The sequence below is a fragment of the Mytilus galloprovincialis genome, chromosome 3 (assembly GCF_965363235.1).
Source record: "Mytilus galloprovincialis chromosome 3, xbMytGall1.hap1.1, whole genome shotgun sequence".
Classification (NCBI taxonomy): domain Eukaryota; kingdom Metazoa; phylum Mollusca; class Bivalvia; order Mytilida; family Mytilidae; genus Mytilus; species Mytilus galloprovincialis.
In genome coordinates, this window is record NC_134840.1 from 66279733 (window position 1) to 66307658 (window position 27926).

Below are 27926 nucleotides of genomic sequence, written 5' to 3' on the forward strand. Positions count from 1 at the left end.
TAATTTTTATTCCAAATTAAAGTTTTTACCCAATTTCACGGTCCACTGTACATAGAAAATGATAGTGCGAGTGGGGCATCCGTGTACTATGGACACATTCTTGTTTTCTCTAATGTTTGGTCAAATTTGATTCAGCCAATGGTTAATATAAGCCACACCAGGAAAGACTTGAAACATTTAAGACAATAGTTGAGGTTTTAACCAAAATTTAAAATGGTTAAAAACCATGTGATAAGCAACCTTCATTTATAAGGAATATAAATATAACTCACTGTCAGGGAGCAAAACAAATCAATGAAAGTTACCATATTTTGAGTTCAGGATGACATCATAGTGACAATGACTTTTACTTTCTATTTTAGTCACTTTGGAACAACTATAAGATATCTGTGTACCAGATTACTTGACAAAGACCCAGATAAAAGGCTTTCAGCAAATGAAGCTTTGAATTTTTCACCTTTGAAGACATTTGTACAAAGATATGAACCTATCAAAAGAAAAATACCAACACTGGCCGTTAGACGATTTTCCAGTAATTCTGAGAATAAAACAATCAGGAGAAGATCGGGTTCAGATAATATTAAACCAATGAAAAAAGAAGAAAAAAGTGTCAAGAAGTCAATGAACTTTGTATCAAAAGATAATCAGGACCAGGCTATTAGAAAGCAGAGTGACCCATTACGTAGCATACAGGTCCAGGAAAAGGTTACCAGACGACCAAGTATTCGAGCAGAATGTCCAAGCCCCAAAAAGAAAAGCATTGACTGGATGTCTGATAAAGAAAATGTAAATACCTTAACATTAAGATAGAACAGGGAATCTGATCGATGATAGATATCTATAGATTGTCATTTCTTGTCTGAATAAAATATCTATCTCATCATGGTCAATAGTTACTAAATAACAGATATGCTGTTAAAGGTATTGCAGTGTCAACAATTGTTGAAATTTTGTTGTTTGGTCTTATCTTTATGTTGACGGGTTACAGCCTTACAATAATAGTAGTGGTTGAAATTGGTGTACATCTTTCAGCTGGAAAGTTGTTAATTTTCTCGAGCCTTGAAATCTACATGTATATCACAAGAGTACATCTAAAAAAAAAATAATAACTATTTTTGTTACCAGAAATACAAATGTAAATTTTAACTGCTAAAACAATGTGTATGAATAAAATGAGATATGGGGTAATACATCAATGAGACAGCAAGCCAATAAAAAACAAAGTAAAGACACCAAACATGCCAAACAAAGAGTTCAAATTTAGTCAGATAAACAAAGAAGCTCAATGTTTTGGACAGAAATTTATGTTTCAGTGAACATGTTAAAAAAACTATTCCAGAAATGTATTGTGCACATGAAAATCAGTTTTGTATGCTTTTGTGTTTGTTTTTTTTCCTGGAATATATCTAGGTTAAGTATCTTAAAAAGCAATGATAAAATATCAGTAAGCTTCAGAACACAGTACTTAGAATTCATAATTTTGATCACTGGCTTTCATTTCAGAACATAGTATTTAGGTATCAATAAAATAGTTTTTTGAAAACTGGATAGAAATGTCTATCATATCCAAGCAGCTGTCTAAAAGTTGTGCAATTTATTTGATTAAAGCAACTATAAATATAAAAATATTCTCTTTTGTAGATAGATCCTAGGCGGCTAATTGGTAATAAGACCTATCAAGTGAAATATCCTAAATTCCGTAGATTTTCATTGGCTACTCCAAGGATAAAAAGAATTGTCTCCCAGCAAAGATCATCTGTATCAACAGATGAGCAAGACAAATGCAAACAATTTAAGGTACTGTAGAGTTAAAATCCTAATGCTAGACTTTGGTTTATAGCTTGTTTGCTTTGTTTGTATATTGTACAATAGTATTTAGGATAGAATTCAGTCAAATTTAAATATAATATTTACAAGTGTAACTATGCATGCCTATATAGTTTGCAGATATCAATCTTCATTACAATGCTTGAGTTTCATGTAACATTTATACAAACAAGGCAAGCAGTGCAAACATAGTTTTACTCTACAAGTATTAGAGTTTACAAAAAAAAAATGGCATGAAACATGCCATCACGAACAAATTGTTTTCATATAATTATTTAATTTGAAACCCGCAAGTTGGCAGAAAATGTTTCAAAAATAAACAAATAAATAATTTGATTACTTATGTTAAGGGCTATTCCAGTAAAATTTACCTAGGAGGGGCGGAACGCCGACGATATTTTTTTCCATAGGTGGGGGGTTATCAACATAATTGTATTCTGGAGGGTGGTGGTCCCGATTTAAATTCATTTCTGTTGGTGGGGGGTTTCTGAATGATAGGTTAAACATATTGTTCCCCCTATTATGAAGGAAGATTCTCCTGAAAAGGTCATCCGACTGCAAATAAAGTTGGCAGACCACTAATTTTAAGCGTCCGTTTGTGTTCTTGTCAAACCAGTGATCGGGAAGGACGTGCCCCCTGCGCCTATAGCGCATATTGACAAGAAATGGCGCATACAGTGACAAATGTAAGCGCCCACGTGGCGCACGATACTTTTCACTTCGTTTCGAAACGTTTAGATATCGTCAAATGAATTTCCAATCGTGTTCCATGCCGCCATGTGTGTGTACACAACTGTGTAATGTTCCTCCAATAATAGGAGCACCTATATATTTTTGGGACGTCTCGGATGTTTACCTATGATAATAGAACCATGCGATTTCACGTCTCGGGTGTTTTCCTAATGTAATAATAAAACCATGCGGTCTAACTGATAACCCAAAAAACGTAATTAACCATCATTCATGATATATATTTTTTTTATAAACAACTTTAAATTTGTTAAATTTGGCTAGTACAGACGAGATTTAGCCCTTATAATAATCTCATTTAGTTTAGCTTGCTATTATTTCGATTGAAGAACCCCAAAGACTTTTTAGGAATATAGTTTTTGTCTCCATAAAAGACGCTTAACTGTCCTTGTTATTTTTTGGTCTTTGGCTCATTTTGACATTTTGTAAACATGACTTCTTCAGCGATTTTTTGTTTTGTTCTATGAATTAATGGTACTCTATACTGTTATTCTTGTCACCGTGATGAAGATATAATGATACAAGAAGTGCAGAGGAATTGCCTGAAATGTCCTCTGATACGGAACTTCTGGAATAAGTATGGTATCGACGAAGACCCAAATTTAATGTAAAAAAAACCAACATGAACATGAACAAGGCAACAGTACCAGTTTAAACATTGTAAAGAAAGGTTAACTTAAATTTTGTTGCGGTTGGAAGAAGTTATTGTATATTCATTGAAATTGAAATGGCAGAATTTGCTGTACTTAAATCTCTTTCCTTGCAAAGAATATGTCCTTATAATAAGGTGGACTGGCCAATTCTTTGCAATTTTTGTCCCAAATAATATTTTATTGCATACAGTTTATAACAACTTCAAGTATCCTCTCCCTTGTATACCGTCTCCCCACAAAAAAATATGTGTGGGTGACATCCAAACTATGCGGTCCATAAAAAAATATTTATATTTGGCACAGACAATTAGACTTTTATTGCGCATGTTGCGTGGGTGGTATTGAAGGAAAAAAATGGCCTAATTTTTGCGGGAAAATATGGCCTTGTTACACAGGAGAGTATATCATCTTCCTCAACATTTGCCTATTGAAAAAAAATGTATATGAGAAATACAAAAAATAAAAAAAGAATTACATTGTGCCTACCAAAAATATTTTATGGCTCAAACTAAACTCTGAAACATCAAATGGTTGGTGCCAACCAGTTTCCCCACCTGAAGAATATGTCGTACCTGAAAATGTTATTGACAGTTTTAAAAATAAAATGGGCCATAATTAAAATCGCACCCCCCTTTTTCGGTCACTGTGAGCTATTGCCGTCATGTTGCATCTGTCGTCTGCTGCTCCATAACATTGTTACATGTTTCATTTTATATTTTAATAGCAACATAGCTAGTATAAAAAAGAAGATGTGGTATGATTGCCATTGAGACCAGAGGCGGATTTAGGGGGGGCCAGAGGGCCCTCCCTTTTTGGATGCACTGAAATAGATAAACCAACAAATTTTACATTTATTTGACAGGATGCAACATTTTTGTATACTTTAAAAAAACTAGCTAACTTTTATTTTTTTTCTCTAGGTAGGGGGTCTTGGAAGAAAATACATGTTCTAGGTGGGGGTGTATTTTTTTAATCTTTTCCATAGGTGGGGGGTCAAAAAATAAGTGGCGTTCCACCCCCCCTGGATAATTTTTACTGGAATAGCCCTAAAGACATATGCATACACAAGATGTGCTTAGATAATTTTTTTTATTGAAACTCAATTTATGACATCACATTTCCTGGCAGTTCTAAAAAGTGTATTCAAACAGGCAACCTTTCAATTGCAATTTCATCAGAAAATATGTTTGTTCATGTATTATCTAAAATTATTAATGAAATACACATTTTGTATTGACATAATTTTGTACACATTTATCTCATGGCCATGAATGAGATAATAAGATTATATTTCTCACCACTTTACAGTAGTCTGTTTTGGTATAACTATTACATATTATATAGGGATTTTGATTTTTATGAGAATTTTTCACACAAATGTTTCAGTGAAATTTAAAATATAAATTTGGCTCTTTTTTTTCAGCAATCATAAAAATTGGGGTTTGGCATTTACAGGACCGAATTGATGAGTCTTCAAGTTTTTCTTAGGAATTTATTACAAAATTGACAAAAATAAACAAGACAGAATATAGTTTTACAGAACATATCCGGTTCATTCTGTGGTAATTTAGAGGACTTTTTTATGCAATATTTCTCTCATAAGTTGGTTTCTCAATTGCTTTTCACCTTTTCCTTTTAGGAAGAATGTGTTAGATCAGTTTTATACAGAAATATTGAAAGAGAAAGTAGACAGTCGTCGCATCCTTCTGACAGCAATAAAGAACAAGAAAATACCACTGTTGATGATAGCATTGATGATGAAGTATTCAGTGATGCTAGCTTGGTGTTAGCCTCCCTGGAGGAAAGTCAGCAAACTGTTGTCAATGTAGCTAAAAGAACATCTGTTGAAAGTGGTTTCAGAGGTCCAATGGAAAATGGTAGAAGGATGTCTAATGGAAATAATCGTAGAGCTTCGATTGAAAGTAATTTAAAAAGAATATCTCTGGAGAAAGGTAGGAGAGAATCTATAGACAATAGTAGAAGGCATTCAGTTGAAAACAGTAGAAGAGCTTCAATTGAAAGTAATTTGAAGTTTTCCAAGGAAAACAGAAGAGTGTCCCTGGAAAAAGGTAGAAGAGAGTCTGTAGAAAATAGTAGAAGGTCTTCAATTGAAAGTGGCAAAAGAGCATCAATTGAAAATGGTCCAAAGGCATGTAGAGGGAATGACCGAAGAAAATCTGTTGAGAATAAACAAAAATCTGGATTTGATAATCGTCCTAAAACCGCTGCTAAACTTCAAAGAAGGCCTACAGTAGACAAAAATTATCGTAGAGTTTCTGGGTCAGAAGGTTGTTTAGTCGTACCTAACCCTGCCGCAGAAGATCCAAAGACTATCAGAAGGTCATGCTCCTATGATGCCATCAGGAATGAAAAGGAAAGCTTAAATGTGGGAGACAGTTCATCGTCCTTAAATAAAAAGAAAAAATCAGAATCAGAAACATTTTTAGTGAAAAAACCTCCTTCTGGATCTCTTGATAATTCAATTTCTGGTAAGGAATACAAATATTAATCTTAAGGTAGTGCCCAGCATATGGTTCAGGAGAAAATGTTAAAAAGTTTATAAAAGGATGAATTGTTTGGTAGTTTGAAATTAAGCATGTTTAATGGAATATCTAAACACTACAGGGAGATAACTCTGTAAAAACCAGCTAAACCTTTAAATCACATTCGATTGTTAAAGAAATACTAAACTTCTCAATTATCAAAATTAGTTTTTGTCAAACTGCTATATACCCAATGAAAATTTCCCGAAAAGGTATATGGTTCAATGGCTTTGAAATTTTTTATATTTTTGTATAAAAAGGATCAAAGTAAATATTTTGTCAAAATTTTATGAAAATCAAACGAATCAAATTTCACTAAGTCAATGTGTTTGGTACCACCTTAAATAAAAGAAAGTAGAAACTAAAAAGAAAATTTCTGTCAATTTGGTCTCTTGTGGAGAGTTTTCTCATTGGCAATCATACCACATCTTCTTTTCTATTTAAAATGTCATGTACTACATTATGAGGTGGTAATTTCTATTTATTAACATTTTAAATTAGAACAACACAATTTGCAAACACTAGTACAATTTGATTCAGTGGATATGAATTATTCTAACATGACGTCCTTCAAACGCTTTGAGTACACACCCGTGGTAAAATATGAATATATTGCCAGTGCTGTTCCGATTGTACTCCCACGTCATATGCTTTTTTATGAATGAGATACCCGACGTCATAGAACAATGACGTTAGAATGTAAGCATTTTACGGGAAAATACACGCTTGTAAATCCGAAAATCATCACAAGGAAACATACACAAATGATGCTAAAATGTGGCAAAAGCCCTTTATTGTACATCATATAAGACATATAAATAAATTATCATTCAAATTCATCCAAAACTGTCTAAATACATTATTTTAAATAGTTTAAACATGTCACTAATGCAGTTTGCTCTGTTCTTTTACGCTAGTTTATTAGTGCGTTTATTTATGGGAACGGCAAATATTTGCCTACACCTAGAGCGCTTCGATCCAAAAGAATTGCCGTATGTGTCCTATCAGAATCGAAATAATTCATGGGGGCTTGAATATATCTAGATTTTACCACGGGTTGTCCCTTTATGCCGATATTTTACCCCTCGCTATCGCTCAGGGGTAAAATATTTGTCATAAAGGGCCAACCCGTGGTAAAATCATGATATATTCAAGCCCCCATGAATTATTTCTTAAATAAACAAAACTTTTTCTCATGTGAGAAATATTATTGTGATATAAACTTGAAAAGGTGAATACAAATTTATGTGTCTGATTTCAGAATGTGATCGAGTTTGAATTATTGCGATACTCACCCAGTCCCATTATTCACTATAATAATAAGCTGGTAATAATTTCTGAATTTACAGTATTAATTTATGCATATTTTCTCTGAATGCTAATGAGTTGCTAATACTATATGATGTCTTTTCAGCAGTCAATGCTAAGGACACATCGTCGTCTGCTGATAAAGAGATGTCTAAGTATATCAACAAAGCATTATACATGTCCCTGCAGGACTATTTACAGTCACCAAATACAGCAAAAAACAAAGTGTTCAAGAGACTTGGGGATATATTTGGAGAAGAAAAATTAGACGAAATTTTGGAAGTTTGTCGAGAATGTCTTTACAACAATGATAATTATGACACATTTCATTCAATGTTGTCTGAGACAGACGTCATATGCCTACCTCTTGTTTTTCAGTATTTACAATTAGAAGGATCTCAGTAATGTGTTGTATTGAAAGTTTCATTATTAAGGATTTTTGGAATTATTTTGGAAGGGGGTGACTCCCAAACCCATTCTTTTAGAAAGATAAATAATCTTTCGTTATATTAGGTGTTTTTAGAAATCCAAAAATAAAAAATTGAGAAATAATACAAATTGTTCATGATGGTGCTAATTTGAAAATCCTGTGTAAGTGTACATGTACTGGTAATATTGCTTCTAAAAAACTTTATAATGTGTAATCTTTACAAGTTACACATGGCATGTATTGATGTAATAAATTTTCTCAATTTCCTGAATGCAAATTAAGGTGGCTCTTGGGTACAAACATTTCAGCAAAAAGTCAAACTTTTATTTTTTCATCACAAATTTTATTTATTACACTATTAGTTATTACTTAATGATATGGTACAAAAAAACAACCCAAAAAATTGATTCTGTTTGGCCCCAGATGACTTTTAAAATGTTTATATCATTGGAAAATTCCCAAATTATCTCCCTTTGGCATTAAATTTGAAATATCTTTTTTAACTCATCGGTGACCTATGTTTTTTATTATTGTTTTCAAATAAGCTGTATATAAACGAAATAATTGTAAAATTTAAGCGATTTCTGTAATTAGGTTATTTTTTTATTTTGATATTACCTCTTTTTCTCCTATTAGTTCAACACAAAAAAAGGACATTAACAAAAATGTATGCTTCTTCCAGAGGCAGATTGTGAGCTTAAATGAACGGTGACCTAATTTTTTTATTTCAATTTTCTTTTAAGTATATGATAAAGTTCATTTATAAAAAAATATAGCAAAATCCTATATTAGAAAAAACAATTGATTTATACCTAGGAGCCTCCTTAACTTAAAGATGTTTTACTTTCAACAGTTTATTAAACTGTATATGTTGATTTTCAATATTTGGCCTATATTTTGGGTCAAATAAGGACCTTAATATTCCAGCATAATGTTTGAAGTATTCATGGGTTTGTTTGTGCAATACAAGATTTGCATGTTTAATTTCGTTTTCATTGCAAATATATTTTTGATATTGGTATTGTAGTCCGAGTAAATAAATATACAATGTCTATATACATATATGTACTATACATTGCCCCTATTGGCATAAGATTGTCCTGTGATCTGAAATTTACATTTACTATCAGATATACTTATTTATTGTTTATCTTTATTGTAGTTATATTTATACAGTTTGTAGAATTGAATTTGGAAATTATTAAAAAATTGTTGAATATGTGAATGTTTTGTTTGTATGTTTTAGTATTTAAACAGACATGGGACAAGTTGGCTTAATTGGGTTGTTTTTCATGTTAGAATTTTGATACAGATCAGGCCTTATATTGGAGAGTTAGCTATTGGCTGTTTTCATTACTAGTGTTGCATGGCCCAGTACAAGTAATTTATGTGATGTAAAATTCACAGTGTAATACCGACTTTAAATTTCCACTCGGTATACAGTATACATTGAAATATTATCAGAAGCATTTGCTCAGTGACTCATGAAAGCCTTTCTCACCATTTAGCCTATGTCATCCTAAATTAAGATTCCCATCTGAAACAACTTGTCAATTTTAACTTTAGTTTTATTCTTATATTGGACGCTTTACTGTTGTTTGCCAAAGGGCCAGTGGCAAATATTTCATGCATTTTCTAGACGAAAACAATAACAATACATCTATAAGGTAGCAGGAAATTTGAACTGCCCCTGGCATGGATAATGGCAAAAGATTTGCCTTCGTGCCATCTTCAGACCTGACTGTGAGTTTATATGCAAGAATTATTAATTGCGAGAAACTGGCATATTGTAAGGTATACACAAATACATGGAAATAGTTACAAAATTTTAACAGAATGACTTTAGATGGATACAAGGTATAAATAGTTTATAGATGCTTCTCTCTCAACTAGTCAGATATATTATATTTCAAGGTCGTCATTATATTGGCAAAAACACTGGATGTTACCATATCAATGTGTTCATTATACTCCCATTACATAAAGTATTTTATAATCAAAGTGCTTGTAAGCACTGAAGGTGAAGATTTCTTAAATTAGCCAGCGTGAAACAAAATTAACATTGTATGGTATTAAGCGTTGGTTGTATTTTTTTTTTTTAGTTAGAAGCAACACTAAAAAGTTTCTTTTGGTGTCAATCCTCTGACTTCTGTTGCAAATAGAAAGTCATAGGCATAGTGATCGGTGGCAACGAAATCTTTAATTAACTCCTTTCATGCTTTATATTTTGCTGAAGGTTGAAAACCTAGATGCCTTATGATATGAAGTTTTGGTCTGTCATATGTCTATTGTTCTTGACATCATTTTCATGTTTCAGACTATTTAAAAAAGAAGTTAATATGTTTGTAATGTTAATTTCTCTCTTATGAGTAATAGGATACTATATTTAGTATGTGCATACATTACAAGGTCCTCAAACCTGTCAGAACTTTTTTACCTGACCTCAGCCTCATTTTATGGGTCAGTGAACAAGATTAATAGTCCAGCCAATCTAGCATAAATTTGACCCTAACCTTAAAGTAATTGCAACAGAACATTTTAAAGTTTTAATCTTTAGCATTATGCCCCAAATATTCACAGAAAAAGTCCAACAAGATCTAATTTAAGGAAGACTAAATAAACACGATTTTAAAATTCCTATGGAGATTTGTATTGAAATGGGAGATAACTCTGTAAAAAAGGTAGAAATATCAATAAAAATTGATCCAAAATTATAACTTTAAAGCTTCTATTCAGCAGAATGTTTTAATTCTTGATATGTTAGCTGCCTTTATAGTATAAAACTCTCAAACAACTCTCAAGGTGCTTTATATCTTTTATCAAGCTACAACCTAGATTTAGTAATTCATTGGTTGACCATTTATTAAATTTTTCAACAAGTCAAGGTAGAGAATCTCTTTTTGTGGTTTAAAGTTTCTTTAAACAAGATAGATGCTGAACAAATATAACTAACAGATATAAACAATACCAAATTTTTACATTATTTTTTCAAAATGGTCACAAAGCCAAAAATTTGCAATTACCTTAATAAAAAATGTGCAAAAAAAATATATATACCCATAACACTTCAGTTTTGTACATTTCATGAGCAGAAGATTATATAATATAGTAGTCAAAATCAAACTTGTAACCCCAACAAAGTATCATATTCTACATGAATTTTATGAAAATCAACCAAAAACTGACATAAAAAAACTCATTTTTGCGGAGTTATCTCCTCTTTCCAATGTTCATTTCCTTAGGAAATTAAAAATGCTGATTTTGAGTTTTCCTCAAGTTACATTTTATGGGACTTTTTTCTGTAATTATTTTGGGCTAAATGCTATAGATTAGAACTTAAACCAGATGCTCCGCGGGGCGCAGCTTTATACGACCGCAGAGTTAGAACCCTGAACATTGGGGCAAGTATGGACACAACATTCAAGCTCGATACAGCTCTGAATTTGGATTGTGATTAAATAGTTGACACAACACAGGTTTCTGACACATAATGAATGTGGTGCAAGAACTTAAACTTAAAAACTTTAAATTTTAAATTGGACATTACCTATTATGGTCTTATATCCAAAATCAAAATACATGGTTAGATTCAGCATATCAAAGAACCCCAAGAATTCAATTTTTGATGAAATCAAATAAAGTTCAATTTTGGACCCTTTAGACCTCAATGTGGACCAATTTGATAACCGGGCCCAAACATCAAAAATCTAAATACATGGTTAGATTAATCATATATTAAAGAACCCCAAATATACAATTTTTGTTGAAATTAAACAAAGTTTAATTTGGGACCCCAATTTGGACCAACTTGATAACTGGGCCTATAATCAAAAATCTAAGTTCATGTTTAAATTCAGCATATCTAAGAACCCCAAGGATTCAATTTTTGTTGATATCAAACAAAGTTTAATTTTGAACTCTGGTTTGGACCAACTTGAAAACTGAGCCCATAATAAAATATCTAAGTACATGTTTAGATTCAGCATATCAAAGAACCCCAAGGATTCAATTTTTGTTGAAATCAAACAAAGTTTAATTTTGGACCACAATTTTGACCAACTAGAAAACTGGGCCCATATAAAGTACATGTTAAGATTCAGCATATCAAAGAACCCCAAGGATTCAATTTTTGTTGAAATCAAACAAAGTTTAATTTTGGACCACGATTTGGACCAACTTGAAAACTGGGCCCATAATAAAAAATCAAAGTACATGTTTAGATTCAGCATATCAAAGAACCCCAAGGATTCAATTTTTGAAATCAAACAAAGTTTAATTTTGGACCACGATTTGGACCAACTTGAAAACTGGGCCCATAATCAAAAATCTAAGTACATGTTTAGATTCAGCATATCAAAGAACCCCAAGGATTCAATTTTTGTTAAAATCAAACTAAGTTTAATTTTGGACCCTTTGGACCTTAATGTAGACCAATTTGAAAACGGGACCAAAAATTAAGAATCTACATACACAGTTAGATTCGGCATATCAAAGAACCCCAATTATTCAATTTTTGATGAAATCAAACAAACATAAAAAAGAAGATGTGGTATGATTGCCAATGAGACAACTATCCACAAAAGACCAAAATGACACAGACATTAACAACTATAGGTCACCATACGGCCTTCAACAATAAGCAAAGGTTTAATTTTGGACCCTTTGGGCCCCATATTCCTAAGCTGTTGGGACCAAAACTCCCAAAATCAATCCCAACCTTCCTTTTATGGTCAAAAACCTTGTGTTCAAATTTCATAGATTTCTATTTACTTATACTAAAGTTATGGTGCGAAAACCAACAAAAATGCTTATTTGGGCCCCTTTTTGGCAACTAATTCCTTAACTTTTGGGACCTCAACTCCCAAAATCAATCCCAACCTTCCTTTTGTGGTCATATACCTTGTGTTTAAATTTCATTGATTTCTATTTACTTATACTAAAGTTATGGTGCGAAAACCAAGAATAATGCTTATTTGGGCCCTTAATTCCTAAACTGTTGGAACCAAAACTCCCAAAATCAATCCCAACCTTCCTTTTGTGGTCATAAACCTTGTGTCAAAATTTCATAGATTTCTATTTACTTAAACTAAAGTTATAGTGCGAAAACCAAGAAAATGCTTAGTTGGGCCCTTTTTGACCCCTAATTCCTAAACTGTTAGGACCAAAACTCCCAAAATCAATCTTAACCTTCCTTTTGCGGTCATAAACCTTACATGTAAATTTCATAGATTTCTATTTACTTATACTAAAGTTATAGTGCGAAAACCAAATTTCTTCGGACGACGACAACGTGATACCAATATACGACCAAAAAAAATTTTTGCGGTCATATAAAAATGACTGTTGCATTTAGTTTCAGGTTAAAACATAGTTCGACTGGACTATAAGTGTTCATGGTCAAGTTCATCTCAGATACTTTAAGCAAAAGATCTAGTATATTTGGTGTATGGAATGATTTAAAATGTACATGTTGAACCAGTAGGTGTCATCTGACATTTCATTTTCGTGGTTTAAGCAGTCCGAGACCACAATTGTCGTCGAATATAGTCCCTAGTGTTGACAGTGGGTTACTTGCCAATGTTTTTTATACCCCTTCCAAATTTATTTCTCCATGTTTTATGCCTCAAGTTGCAAGTAGGGGGGTGAAATTACACTGTAAAAAAATTTGGGCTCAGAATTTTAATTAAAGGAAAGTAGTGATTTGGTCCAGCTGAAAAAGGTTAAAAACTAACACTTGGGAAGCTGTCAAAAGATTTCAAGACGCCTTAAACATAAAATTGTCCATATTTAGAGTTCGGGCCAATGAAGTTTTCCAGTGGCGTAGCTTGCATGTATGCTCAGATGCTCAAGCATCCACATCATTTTGACTAAAAAACAATTAGCAGCAGTTTAACTCGAAAGTATCCAAATGTAACAAGGCTGAGGATATAAGGATAACGTCCAGTCATTTTCGAAGCAGTATGCCTGGTCTCAAGTTCATTTAGGATACTTTAGTTTATGTAAACAAGATAGTTGAATCGCAGAATAGAGTTTCAAGTTAACTTTTGTTCGTAAAAAAAAGTCTACGTCATGCGAAGAGGTCTGATACGTAGACCCGTGGACATGTTTCATCTGAAATTGAACCTAGTGGAGTGATGGCTTCTCATTTGACTATAGCAACTAACAACTAAAACACCATATCCTGATATCGTTTCTTGCAACATGGTAAACGACGTGATAAAAAAATCAATTTGTAATAGATAAGTCCTAGGCTTATGAATTCCCGTTTCTATCTAGGTTCAAATACTAATTTTATTTTCAATCAGTAAAGAACAAAGATCCAATGTTTCCCGCCATCCACATTTCATTTCATATTTTATTTATCAAAGGACAAGGAACAAGGGAATAACTAAAAAAACACTTTTTTTCTTTTTCTTTTTTATTTTCAATATATAAAAGCTTCACCGCAAATGAAATAGGGTTTTCCATTACAATTTATCAAAGGGTCATAACTGATTAATAATATTTGATTACGACTTATTTTCCAAATTGTCAAAGACATGGTTTATGATATGAGTTTCACTTAATCTGACAAGAATTGTACACATGACAGTGCTAACAAGACCGGACGATCGGACGCCCGGTATTTTTATGTCTCCTGCAATGCGTTTAGCTCAGTAATAAAAAATCAAAACCCCAAGGTTGTAGACTCAAATTCCTGGAAAAAGAAGTCACCTCAGTTTCTATATTCCGAAGTTCCTAAATTATTCAGAAGTGCTGCTGTAATGAGGTCCGTTTTTTTATTTGTCAAATTTAAGATTGGGTGGGAAACTTTACATCAAATATTTATGAATTGAATGATGATAGTTTCGAGGAAACAATAAAATTTGGTTGAAAATACAAATATATGTATTGATGGGTATTTTGAATTTAAACAAAAATCTAACTAGTGTCGGATTCTGAGGGAGTACATGTGCTTAAATAAAAAATAATTTTCTGCAAAAAAAGGTCCAAAACAAATTTCGCCTCGCTCCGCTCGGCAAAACATCCACATCATTTCAACCCTGGCTACGCCACTGTTTTCTATAATTTTGATATATTTTGTCCCAAAAGTAGTACAACACACTGTAAAAATTTAATTGAGAAGGGCAGGTGGGATTTTTTTAATTTTCATTTATGTTCTAAAAGAAATGCACTACGAAATAATTGTGGTCTCGGCCCAAGCTATCTTAATTTTATTGATGTTTAATATGCAGAGTCAACTATATTTGGTGAATGGAAATGTTTTATGATGTGCAGGTCATTCTGGCAGTTTTATTTGACCTCCCAACCTTATTTTCACAGTTCATTGCTCAATGTTTTTGTGACTGCTTTTCCTCAACTAAAAGCAAGAAGTAAACTATATTTGATAAATGGAATGATTGTAAGATGTGTCTGTCTGGTACATATCATCAGACCTTGTTGATTGGACAATGTTAATTTTCTAGGTTTTTCTTCTTAGATACTATTAGCAGAAGGTCAGCTATATTAATGCAGATTGATTGTAGGGTGTACTTGTCTGTCTAGCAATTCATTTGACCTTGACCCCCATTTTCATATTTCATTGATCAATGTTTAGTTTTGGTCAATAGATATAGGAAGATGTGGTATAAGTGCAAATGAAACAACTCTCCATCCAAATAACAATATACAAAAGTTAACCATTATAGGTCAATGTATGGCCTTCAACACGGAGCCTTGGCTACAAGTTTATTATTTAGACATCAATCAATATGTCAACTTTATTTATGGAATGATTGTAAAGCATACATCTATTTCTGGGAGGTTGACCACATTTTCCTGGATCAAGTTACATGTTTGCGATACTTCTAGTAAAGCTTATATTTAGGATAAACGCCACAAATTCAATGGTCAGTATAGCAGGCTTTCAGCATGTGCACTCCCTATTTTTATGAAGTTTGTTCTGGAAATTGAACTTGGTTACGTCTTCCAATTATGTTTATGCATTGATGAATGCAATTTTAAGAAATACAATAACCAATACTTTGCATGTGGATATTATTGTATGTGTCGTTTGTTGATGTGGTTCATAAATGTTTCTCATTTTTTATTTAGATTAGACCTTTGGTTTTCCCATTGTAATGGTTTTTATACACTAGTAATTTTTGAGGCGTTAAAGCTTGCCATTTGGAGAGTCAAGGCTCAGTGTTGAAGACCATATTTGACCTATAATTGTTTACTTTTACAAATTACGACTTGGATGGATAATTGGAAATTCACAAACTTCATATTTAGCATTTTAAGTGATCAAGACAGACCAATTTTAGTCCTAATAAATGTTGTAAGGAGAAACAAAAATAAGAAAGAGTCTATAATCTGTGCAAGCATTGTGTTTTTAAGTTTCAAAACATTTGGTTAAAGAGAAACTAAAGTTATAGTGCGAAAACCAAGAAAATGCTTAGTTGGGCCCTTTTTGACCCCTAATTCCTAAACTGTTAGGACCAAAACTCCCAAAATCAATCTTAACCTTCCTTTTGCGGTCATAAACCTTACATGTAAATTTCATAGATTTCTATTTACTTATACTAAAGTTATAGTGCGAAAACCAAATTTCTTCGGACGACGACAACGTGATACCAATATACGACCAAAAAAAATTTTTGCGGTCATATAAAAATGACTGTTGCATTTAGTTTCAGGTTAAAACATAGTTCGACTGGACTATAAGTGTTCATGGTCAAGTTCATCTCAGATACTTTAAGCAAAAGATCTAGTATATTTGGTGTATGGAATGATTTAAAATGTACATGTTGAACCAGTAGGTGTCATCTGACATTTCATTTTCGTGGTTTAAGCAGTCCGAGACCACAATTGTCGTCGAATATAGTCCCTAGTGTTGACAGTGGGTTACTTGCCAATGTTTTTTATACCCCTTCCAAATTTATTTCTCCATGTTTTATGCCTCAAGTTGCAAGTAGGGGGGTGAAATTACACTGTAAAAAAATTTGGGCTCAGAATTTTAATTAAAGGAAAGTAGTGATTTGGTCCAGCTGAAAAAGGTTAAAAACTAACACTTGGGAAGCTGTCAAAAGATTTCAAGACGCCTTAAACATAAAATTGTCCATATTTAGAGTTCGGGCCGATGAAGTTTTCTATAATTTTGATATATTTTGTCCCAAAAGTAGTACAACACACTGTAAAAATTTAATTGAGAAGGGCAGGTGGGATTTTTTTAATTTTCATTTATGTTCTAAAAGAAATGCACTACGAAATAATTGTGGTCTCGGCCCAAGCTATCTTAATTTTATTGATGTTTAATATGCAGAGTCAACTATATTTGGTGAATGGAAATGTTTTATGATGTGCAGGTCATTCTGGCAGTTTTATTTGACCTCCCAACCTTATTTTCACAGTTCATTGCTCAATGTTTTTGTGACTGCTTTTCCTCAACTAAAAGCAAGAAGTAAACTATATTTGATAAATGGAATGATTGTAAGATGTGTCTGTCTGGTACATATCATCAGACCTTGTTGATTGGACAATGTTAATTTTCTAGGTTTTTCTTCTTAGATACTATTAGCAGAAGGTCAGCTATATTAATGCAGATTGATTGTAGGGTGTACTTGTCTGTCTAGCAATTCATTTGACCTTGACCCCCATTTTCATATTTCATTGATCAATGTTTAGTTTTGGTCAATAGATATAGAAAGATGTGGTATAAGTGCAAATGAAACAACTCTCCATCCAAATAACAATATACAAAAGTTAACCATTATAGGTCAATGTATGGCCTTCAACACGGAGCCTTGGCTACAAGTTTATTATTTAGACATCAATCAATATGTCAACTTTATTTATGGAATGATTGTAAAGCATACATCTATTTCTGGGAGGTTGACCACATTTTCCTGGATCAAGTTACATTTTTGCGATACTTCTAGTAAAGCTTATATTTAGGATAAACGCCACAAATTCAATGGTCAGTATAGCAGGCTTTCAGCATGTGCACTCCCTATTTTTATGAAGTTTGTTCTGGAAATTGAACTTGGTTGCGTCTTCCAATTATGTTTATGCATTGATGAATGCAATTTTAAGAAATACAATAACCAATACTTTGCATGTGGATATTATTGTATGTGTCGTTTGTTGATGTGGTTCATAAATGTTTCTCATTTTTTATTTAGATTAGACCTTTGGTTTTCCCATTGTAATGGTTTTTATACACTAGTAATTTTTGAGGCGTTAAAGCTTGCCATTTGGAGAGTCAAGGCTCAGTGTTGAAGACCATATTTGACCTATAATTGTTTACTTTTACAAATTACGACTTGGATGGATAATTGGAAATTCACAAACTTCATATTTAGCATTTTAAGTGATCAAGACAGACCAATTTTAGTCCTAATAAATGTTGTAAGGAGAAACAAAAATAAGAAAGAGTCTATAATCTGTGCAAGCATTGTGTTTTTAAGTTTCAAAACATTTGGTTAAAGAGAAAATGAGTTACAGCAGATATAAATTTTGGGATAAAGGATGGACATGGGTAAAACTTAATGCCCCCTCCACCACATCAGGTCCATAAAAATGTAATGCCATAGGGTAGGAATGGCCCTTAAGATAAGGTGAGCAGAGCTGAGGGGGCAATATTTATCTATAAGAGAATTTTAACATGAAAATCATATACCCATAAGGACAGGTAGACATATATACATTTTCATCATTGCCATGTTTGATGGTGAATCAAATGAATTCAACTAAAATTATGCAGAAGGCAGGATATGGCCATGTTTTATATTTTCCATTTTAATGTAATTTTTTTCTATATTAAAGAGTCGTGCATCCTTTTTACAAGACTCATAGTATCTTGAGCCTAGAGAAACCTACTATACATGCAGATAGAAGATGACTGATGTTATATAAAGTAATTCAAAAGCAACACAGATGAATATAATAAATAGCATGTTTTATTTGACATAGAATAGGTAATGTAATCATCGTCGTCGTAACAATGTCAAGAAATATTTAGAATGCCCGGTCTAAACCAGCTGTAATCAATGCCACAATTATACACAGTTCCCATAATTATACATAGTATAGTTAGGTTAAAAATTTTAAATATGACGGTTCTTTGAAGCAGAGCGTAGTGATTGCATTATGATATAGGATGTATAGATTTTCACAATGAAAATGTTAAATAAGACGTGCTATTTGCTGCTGTTCTATCATTGTCAGGAGAGATGTTCAGCATCCATAGCACCAGTTCGCCGATATCAACTACAGTTCTTAGTTTTGAGGTTCACTGAAATAGAGAGAAAAATTTCTTTACTCCACTTTGAAAATATAATCAGCATTAAAGGTACAAAATTTCAGATTTTTCAGACAAACTCTTCCGAGATTTTTATTCGGAGGGACTTTTACTGAATATTCATTTTTCCTTGGAACACATTTGAATATTTCATCAATATTAAAGGGGCACTAGCTACGAGATATATAGAAAATCTAAAGTTTGATTTTTTTCTGTTCAATCAATAATGAAAGTGAAATAGTGAAATAACAATTCGCTTTTTGCAGCCAAAAAGGTTCAATTTTGTCAAATTACGCTAAGAAATATTGATAATTAGTAATTCACTTGCAAGTGAACGAGTCGACCTCTTTAAATCCATATTCATGTGAACTTCAATATAACCCCTAGCTAGAGATTGACAACGCATGTATTGTACCTGTACAGCTGGTTATTTAACAAATGTTTAAAGAAAAAGAATGTCAACAATGAAAGTGAAACTACGGTAAATCATTTGATTATTAATTCGATGCACATAAAATCTTTCTTATACGGTTAAAAACAATGAGAAACATCTATTTTTAATCTATAAAATAAAATCAAACAGACCTATAAAAATCCAATTGCACGTGTTGGTTTAATCTATTGATATCTTTATTTATGTTTACATCGTTTATATGGTCATCTGAGGTCAAAACGATAGGTAATTAGATGGCGTCTGGACTAAAATTCACTTTCATTTCAACATTCTTAAAATAACTGAAATCATAAAACCTTTAAATATTTTTGGAGATTTACTTACATATTTTTCTGCAATAATTCCATCTTTAACAAACCAGAAATAAGGTGTTACTCCGTCTTCCCTGTAATCCATTAATACTATCATGCCTCCATCAGCCATGTTTTCTCCTAAAAAATTATTTCAACTTGTTAATACAACACCGAACAACCTTAACAAGTATTAAGAAGCAGTTTAATCAAAATTCGAATTTAATGTAGTATACCACCATTCTGGTAGTCGAAAAGTAACCCATATTTCATATATATCATATTTTAACTGAAATTTTGTTGCAGAAACACACTTCTTGTGGATTTTCCCTAAAATCAATTACATAAAAGCAATCAATCAAATACTACTGAAGGTTTTTTTTTATTATTAAAATCTTTGAATTGTATTGTTTAAATTTCAACTGCTTGCAATATTGAATAAGACATTTTGCCATTGTATAATTGAGAATGGAAATGAAGAATGTGTCAAAAAGACAACAAAACGATCAAAGAGCAGAAAACAGCCCAAGGCCACCAATTGGTCTTCAACAAGGCAAGAAAATCAAGCACCCAGAGGCAGACTCCAGCTGGACACTAAACACAAATGTGTACTAGTTCAGTGAAAGTGGACCTCACACCAAACTCCTTAAATATGCATTACAGTTTGCTTTAATTGGAAGAGTAAAATACTATAAATAACCCAAGGACAAACTAGAGGACCTAAAGAGCCTGTGTCGCTCACCTTGGTCTATGTGCATATTAATCAAAGGACACAAATGGATTTATGACAAAATTGTGTTTTGGTGATGGTGATGTTTGTAGATCTTACTTGACTGAACATTCTTGCTACTTACAATTTTCTCTATCTATAATAAACTTGGCCCTTTAGATAGAGGAAAATATTTTGTAAAAAGTTACAAAAATTTACCAAATTAATAAAAATTGTTAAAAATTGACTATAAAGGGCAATAACTCCTTAAGGGGTCAACTGACCATTTTGGTCATGTTGAACCTTATTGCTGTTTATCTATATCTATAAAAGTATTCAAGATAATAACAAAAAGCAACAAAATTTCTTTAAAAATTACCAATTTGGGGGCAGCAACCCAACAACCAGTTGTTCAATTCATCTGAAAATTTCAGGGCAGATAGATATTGACTTGATAAACAATTTAAACCCTATCACATTAGCTCTAAAAGCTTTGGTTTCAGAGTTATAAGCCAAAATCTACATTTTACCCCTGTGTTCTATTTTTAGCCATGGCAGCCATCTTGATTGGTTGGCTGGGTCATTGCACACATTTTTCAAATACCCTAATAATGATTGTGGCTAAGTTTGGTTATTTGACCCAGTAGTTTCAGGAGAAGATTTTTGTGAAAGATAACAAAAATTTACGAAAAAATTGGTAAAAAATGACTATAAAGGGCAATAACTCCCTAAGGGATCAACTGACCATTTTTGTCCATTTTGGCCATGTTGACTTATTTGTAGATCTTACTTTGCTGAACATTATTGCTGTTTACAGTTTATCTCTATCTATAATAATATTCAAGATAACCAAAAACGGCAAAATTTCCTTAAAATTACCAATTCAGGGGCAGCAACCCAACAACCAGTTGTCTCATTCATGTGAAAATTTCAGGGCAGATAGATCTTGACCTGATAAAGAATTTCACCCAGATTTGCTCTAAATGCTTTGGTTTCAGTTATAAGCCAAAATCTACATTTTACCCCTATGTTCTATTTTTAGCCATGGCGGCCATCTTGGTTGTTGGTCGGGTCACCGGACACAATTTTCGAACTAGATACTTATACTATAGTGATGATTGTGGCCAAGTTTGGTAAAATTTGGCCCAGTAGTTTCAGACGAGAAGATTTTTGTAAAGGTTAACAACGACAGATGCCAAGTGATGGGAAAAGCTCACTTAAGGGCCAGGTGAGCTAATAAAATTACAAGTGTGGTTCCAGTTACATCCTTTTAAAAAATAGGGTCTGTATGTCGGCAATAGTCAACATCCAGAAGAAAAAAAAGAATTTACCGAAATTGATTCCAGTTTTATACACTTCTTGCAAGAAGTTCACCATTTTACATGTGTTTGGTTGTAAAATAAACTGCCATGTAACGTTTTAAGCTAATTTTGTTGCACTCAATTAAGAATTTGTTGCATTTGAGCCATAAGGGAACTTCTGATAGAAATTCAGATGACAAAAATCTGTGAATTTCATTATATAAAATTAAATTCACAATCCTCAAAAATTGATCCTATGAAATAGAAATGAAGAAAAAAAGTTCTAGGGTTGGAGGGCAACTAGGACCACACATATACTTTTATTTGGCCTTTAATATATATTACTACATGTAAATATACCTTGGAAAAATTGCCAATTTTTGAAGTTTTCTAAAACTTTTTTTACACCTGTGGCTGCTCGCTTTTTGAATTCATCTGCAGCTTCTTTGCCTTTTTCTTCTTCAATTTTAGCTAATAATCTGAAATATAAAAAATATATTTTTTTAAGGATTCAATCATTAAAAACTTAAGTTTAGAAATCTTGATGATCAAATGCAGCTTTTGATTGTGTTATAACTGTATAGCCATTTAATTTTCTGTCTCTAACATGCATGCACAATTTATCTTTATATATACAAATGGTACAAACACGTGATCAATATATATAATTTTACAATATAAAAGACAAATTAGAAAGTGTTCAATAATCATGTGTGCATTATATATCTTTTAACTATTTGAATGATCAATTTCAACTACTTTCTTTATACTTTCTACAGAAATCTGAGAATTGTTCAGACATTTGTAAGCCTTATGAATTCTGAAAGTTGGTTTCCCTAAATACAAAAAAAAAATAAAGGGTCAGCACTGCAGACAGGAAAACCTATTATTTTCATTGAATTTCATGAAAAAAGCGAGAGAGGCACATGCAGTATCCTTTTACGAAACATATTCTCAGAAATGATCAGAAACTTAATCCCCATTGATACAAAAATTAATTGTCTTTAAGAAACGCTTGCTCTTTTCTTCTCATCTGTTTAAAAAAAGAATTGGCCATGGTGGAGAAAAATAGACCCTGCAGGGTAAGGGGAAATCAAAACTCATTATTGTATGTCCTACAGTGTTCTCCCCCGAAATTTTGGATAGCATCACATTTTGCGTAAAAAAATTAACTGTATTTTTTTTTTAATGTCATTTGTCGCGTCGCGTTAATGCTCTATTTCCTTTTTATGTTTTAGTTTTTATTGTTCAATTCATAACTGAGAATACAATTATATTAAAATTACAAAAACAGTTGTGTTCAGTTTATGTTTTCTTTATTCATTTATAGTTACAGAATTATTGTTTTCCTCTTGTGCAAAATAAAAATAAATATGTGGTTTCAGTTACCCAACAATAAGTCAAATGAATGAATGGTTCATTATAGTGCAACCTGTATATATACAAAACTAAATATCTAGTACACAAAATTAACTATTTTTATATTATATTAAGTAAAGATAAAGCAGCAAAAGTAGCAAAAAATTCAATTTAAAAACTTTTTTTTATGTTTATGAAATTCATTGTTTCATGGCACTCAATGAATTAGTCCCAGTTGTTTCTTATCTTTACATCAAAATGATATGTATTTTTAACAAAGTTATCTAACAAATAGTCTGTTAAAGCGTAGTTTTTTCTATTGATATATTTTTTCTGTGTACTGTCCATCTGTTGTCATTATCGTGAAAATGCGGATTTTTGTCATATCTGGTCCGGTTCCGATCCGTAGTTAGCACAAAAATGTGCAATGGCGGCCGTAGTAAAAATTACGAAAATGAGTCCGAGAATAAACATTGTTTGACAAGAGATTGAGAATGAATAAGACGCTTTTGATGCATTAAATGGATTAAACATAAACTTAAGCCAATTATGATCACTTTTTAAAGAAGTATAAAACTTATTTTAGCTCAAAACCAAAATTCTCCCTCTCGTATTACCGGAAGAGAAAGAAAATATTTTTTGGAGAGTTGCACAAATAAACGACCTTTAAAAAAAAAAAATCGTTTCAATCTTTGAAATTTCGTAATACAAAACGTAGATTTCGAATTGTTTTGTGATTGCATTTTTCCATGTCGAAATTGGTGATTGCAGACACGTGGTATAGTCATGTCACAAGTGTCAGCTTGGGATATTCGCATCCAAACAGTTATCACCCTGAGGGCAATTAACACCTGGCTATTTAATCTCTTAATTGCCTTTAGTGTCCGACTTAAAGGGATAACAATTAAAGGTGATATAATTTTTATGATCATAATCGATAATAGATGAAAGTTCAAAATTGAGGACAAGTAAAATAGCATCTTCAAAATAATTATAGCGTCGCGGGAATTATTATAGCATCACGGTGAAAAATTATAGCGTCGCGGTACCGCGACGCTAAAACGGCCTGGGGAGAACACTGTCCTATTCAGTTGAGCTAGTTATAGTTCTGCAGCAAGGACCTGGAAAGTTTATCAATGATACTCCATATCAACACAGAAGTGCAGACTACTGGGCTGGTGAAAAGTGCACTTATTGAATCCTGAATTTTAATTCATATTCAAGGACATTAAATAGTGTAAATAGAAAATCTTTCGATACTGAAATGATGCAATGAAAAAAACTGCCTAGAAATTAAAATGTTTTAGGAATCATAAATTATAAACAGAAGTGGTCGTATGGAGATTTGTTGAACCTGCATGACAAAATTTGACATACACTTTAATATATTCTTTGATAAATGTCTGGAAACCTTTCTTGTCAAAACTGGTTTCTTGAAGTTTGTGACTGTAAATTACATTAATTTTGGTTTCTACTAAGTCTTCTTGGCCTTCTGCTGCCTCCTCTGCTGAAGCGTTGGCTCCAATTGCAGATTCATCAATTTTATTGCTGACAGAAATATTCTACAAAAGATAAATGTACATTGCAGTTTGTCAAATACGTTGTAACATGTTGGGATTATTTTTTTATTTTTAACATACATTTTAAGCCAACAGATGAATTAATATTATCTCTTCAAACATGAGTGAAAGCCTGAAGATTGTGAATTCTAATCATAGAAAACCAGATAACCCTTTAGTTCTTTTACTGGCATTTCCTCCCTCATTTTGAGTGTTTTATGCTGGACGTCTCACACATTATGACATTGCTGACAACTTTTCTGCAGACATTGTAATTCACTTATATTGTCTGCTTACACATAAAAAGCCTTGGTACAAGAATAACGTCACACCTCAAAGCCTTGGTACTAGAATAACAAAGCAATTGAGCAGGGTGATATAGATGAAGAGAAGGATGATAATGTAAATAATAATTACCTTTCCCTCAATTTCATAGAAGAAGTCTTCTTTCACAATCATTGGTTCAAAAGCATCACTGAACAATTCATCTCCTGAAAAAAAGTAATTCAGTAATATAATTTCTCAAGTAATTTTGAAGAGACAAATTTTAAATCATATTTTCACATTAACCATCTTTGACTGGCAAGATCAAACTGGGACTTTGCAATTGTTTATTACTTGATTTAGTTATCATTTAAACCGTATTTTAGTTTCAACAAAAAACTTACACAACTTATTACATATACATGTACAATGCAGGCGTCTTCAATTTCTGTTAGTTTTATGGTGAGGGATAATAGGAGAAATGAGAAGACGCAGGGATCTCCATGGCTGGTTAACAATGGTGCCCCGCCATTGTTAAATTGTCTTCCGCCATCGTTCAAAATTGTTATCATTTTTATAGCCCCGACTCCATTTTTTTTAGCAATTATAATCAAATGCATGTAATTGCATAACCCTTAGGCTTTTTTATATTATAATCCAATACGTATACAGTTCTAACGCCTGAGGGATATCCAGATTAAGATCGCTAATCACTTCTACCTGAGCTTGTACAGGTAGATCAACAAACCATACAGGGGAATACTATCTGTAGATAGACGATTCATTTGTCAAATTATTCAACTTAGTTTCCACAAATGCTTATGATAATTTATATTAAATAAATGAATTATTAATCCAAAGAAAACAGTTTAAAAAGTCGAACACGTGCTTTTATTTTGACTTGCGCAATCAGCATCCCCCTTTTTGAAGAAGTACTAAATAAGACGTAAAACAGCAATTATTATTTCATCGCAAATAACTCGAGTACTGCTGCAACGATAATACAGAATTACTTTAAAAGTTAACTAGAGGCTCTTAAGAGCTTGTGTTGCTCACCTTGGTATATGTGCATATTAAACAAAGACACAGATACATGTAGATTCATGACAAAATTGTGTTTTGGTGATGGTGATGTGCTTGTAGATCTTGCTTAACTGAACATTCTTGCTTCTTACAATTATCTAGTCCAAATAATTATGACGTCTTGAAAGGCTATTATATTTTTTTTTCTTTGACGCCTTACTTCGACGTCATAACGCCAAACTCATATGTTCAGTTGGACTTTGAGAGGGAATTTATTGCTAAATTAAAACGTTTAGCTGATTTCTCCTTAAGATGCTTAATTTTAGGAGTATAAAATATATTTTTGAACCAAACTCAGTACATTTTGACGGACCTGAATTTCCGAATAACGTAAAACAAAGGTTCCGGAAATTCGGGTCTGTCTAAATTTTACCGAGTTTGATGTAAAAATTATTTTACAATCTCCTAAAAAGAAACCAGATAAACGTTTTAAAAAATGCAGTCGACATGTTCCCGCCTCGGATGGAATTGTTATTTATATTATTATTTCTGTAGGGATTAATTGGAAATATTTTGCACAAACAAACACATAAAAGGTAAGAATTTTTATATATGCAATTTTTTTTAGCCTTCAATGAAAATTTGATGGCTAAATTGGGTCTCAAAGTTGGGAGCAAAATATGCTCTCAAAGTCCAACCGAAAATGGCGGCTTCAGCATTATGACGTCGAAGTAAGGAGTCAAAGAAAAAATTATAATAGCCTTTCAAGATGTCATAATTATTTGGACTAACAATTATCCAGTCTTACATTATGACGTCAAAGTAAGGTGTCAAAGAAAAAAATTATAATAGCCTTTCAAGACGTCATAATTATTTGGACTAGGGGTAAATACAAGAATGTAAGGCGATGAAGATTGCAACACTTTCCCAGAGATGTGTTACATATGTACAGCAACAACTTAAAATCACTATCAAGGGATTAAATTAAGAGTATTGAACCAAATCTCCTGAAGTCAGTAAACAGAAAATCTAATGTACCAAGATACATATGATATTGTTCTACCCTTTTCTTTAATAATCTGTATCTGTATTTCCCACTTATGAATATGGATGGGTACGTCACAGATTCCTTTCGGTTATAATAATTTGTTCAAAGTAAAATTGTATCACTGTTAGAACCAAGTTGACCATTGTTGACAGGCGATCTCTACAGGGATTTCTGTTTTATTATCTACATAAGTTTTACAACAAATCATTGAATGAAAGACACCAGTTTTTAAACTGGGATAGTCAAAGGGAGTGTTTGAAATAGCTTTACAAACCAGCTGACTAATACACTCACATAAAAGATTCTGTTTTCTACTTTGATCGTAAAATTCAGCTTATCAAATTTACAAAAAATATCAAAAAGTGTATAATTCATTAATTTACCTGATATTTTACACCTATAAATAATCATTTTGGCTGATGTTGCTAGATTATTTTCTGTTATACACAGAAGTGTTGCGACACCGGCTGTCAGAACTGGTAAAAGGACCACTTCCGGTTTTGTTTGTCATCAAAACGTTTTAAACAAAGAAGGTTTAAAGTGACAGTTCTTCCAATGTGGGTTAACTCGGCCCCGAGACAAGTCGTCCGGCTACTAGCTATTACTACCGACTACTAGTCTACGTCATAACAAACCGTCTAGGAAGACAACTCGGACCGTCAAATGCATCCAGGAGTAGACATTTCATAAAGACCGATGATTGGTTTGATAGAGCAGCACATGTTTACAGTGTGAATGTCCTAATCAGATATTTCCAACTTAAGAAATAATTCATGAAGCCATAGATTGTTGGAAATTTACACATGGCCTGGGCCGTGATATTCGAATTTTATCCTGAGCGTTAGCGAGGGATAAAATTAACGAATATCACAGCCCAGGCCATGTGTAAATTTCCAACAATCTATGGCTTCCATGAATTATTTCGATTCTAATAGGACAAATACGGTCTTTCAAAAACTGAAGCGAGGGTGGATATGCTGTGTATGTGGCTGTTCTTTTTTACTCCCTGTTAGATAAAGCTCAAATATCTTTATAAATATGTTAACTTGTGTAGGTTATTTCGAGAATAACTGCTAGAAAAAAACTTTTTTATTCTTTAACTTCTCAAACCCAACATTTGTCATTTT

At 32.5% G+C, this 27926-nt stretch overlaps 3 protein-coding genes across 3 annotated transcripts in view; 1 reads left to right on the forward strand and 2 right to left on the reverse strand.

Annotated features, from left to right (window-relative positions):
• Nucleotides 1–1539, reverse strand: part of LOC143068670 (uncharacterized) — a 25718-nt gene extending 24179 nt beyond the window's left edge. The window contains exon 1 of the mRNA XM_076242903.1: nucleotides 995–1539. The gene's annotated coding sequence lies outside the window, so the exon portion shown is untranslated. The remainder of the gene's footprint in view (nucleotides 1–994) is intronic.
• LOC143068669 (uncharacterized) overlaps nucleotides 1–8732 on the forward strand; it is a 15706-nt gene extending 6974 nt beyond the window's left edge. Inside the window, exons 6-9 of the mRNA XM_076242901.1 lie at nucleotides 363–786; nucleotides 1642–1797; nucleotides 4870–5719; nucleotides 7188–8732. Of these exons, the coding sequence (XP_076099016.1) occupies nucleotides 363–786; nucleotides 1642–1797; nucleotides 4870–5719; nucleotides 7188–7486 (1729 nt within the window). The 3' untranslated portion in view covers nucleotides 7487–8732. The remainder of the gene's footprint in view (nucleotides 1–362; nucleotides 787–1641; nucleotides 1798–4869; nucleotides 5720–7187) is intronic.
• Nucleotides 8733–18433: 9701 nt separating this feature from the next.
• LOC143068671 (translationally-controlled tumor protein homolog) lies at nucleotides 18434–27338 on the reverse strand. Its single transcript, XM_076242906.1, has 6 exons — nucleotides 27183–27338; nucleotides 24882–24955; nucleotides 24283–24467; nucleotides 21907–22025; nucleotides 19571–19677; nucleotides 18434–18786 (listed from the first exon to the last, which is right to left on the reverse strand). Exons 1-6 carry the CDS (start codon nucleotides 27208–27210, stop codon nucleotides 18784–18786), a joined length of 516 nt encoding a protein of 171 aa, XP_076099021.1. The 5' UTR covers nucleotides 27211–27338; the 3' UTR covers nucleotides 18434–18783.
• Nucleotides 27339–27926: the final 588 nt, after the last annotated feature.

Bases quoted from the DNA above. Each gene is read 5' to 3' on its own strand.
- LOC143068671 (XM_076242906.1), bottom strand. From the start codon at position 27,210: ATGATTATTTATAGGTGTAAAATATCAG. The intron at 24,956-27,182 runs GTAAATTAATGA...ACTTTTTTTCAG, and splicing joins TTATAGGTGTAAAATATCAG to GAGATGAATTGTTCAGTGAT. The intron at 19,678-21,906 runs GTATATTTACAT...ATAATTTTTTAG, and splicing joins AAATTGGCAATTTTTCCAAG to GAGAAAACATGGCTGATGGA.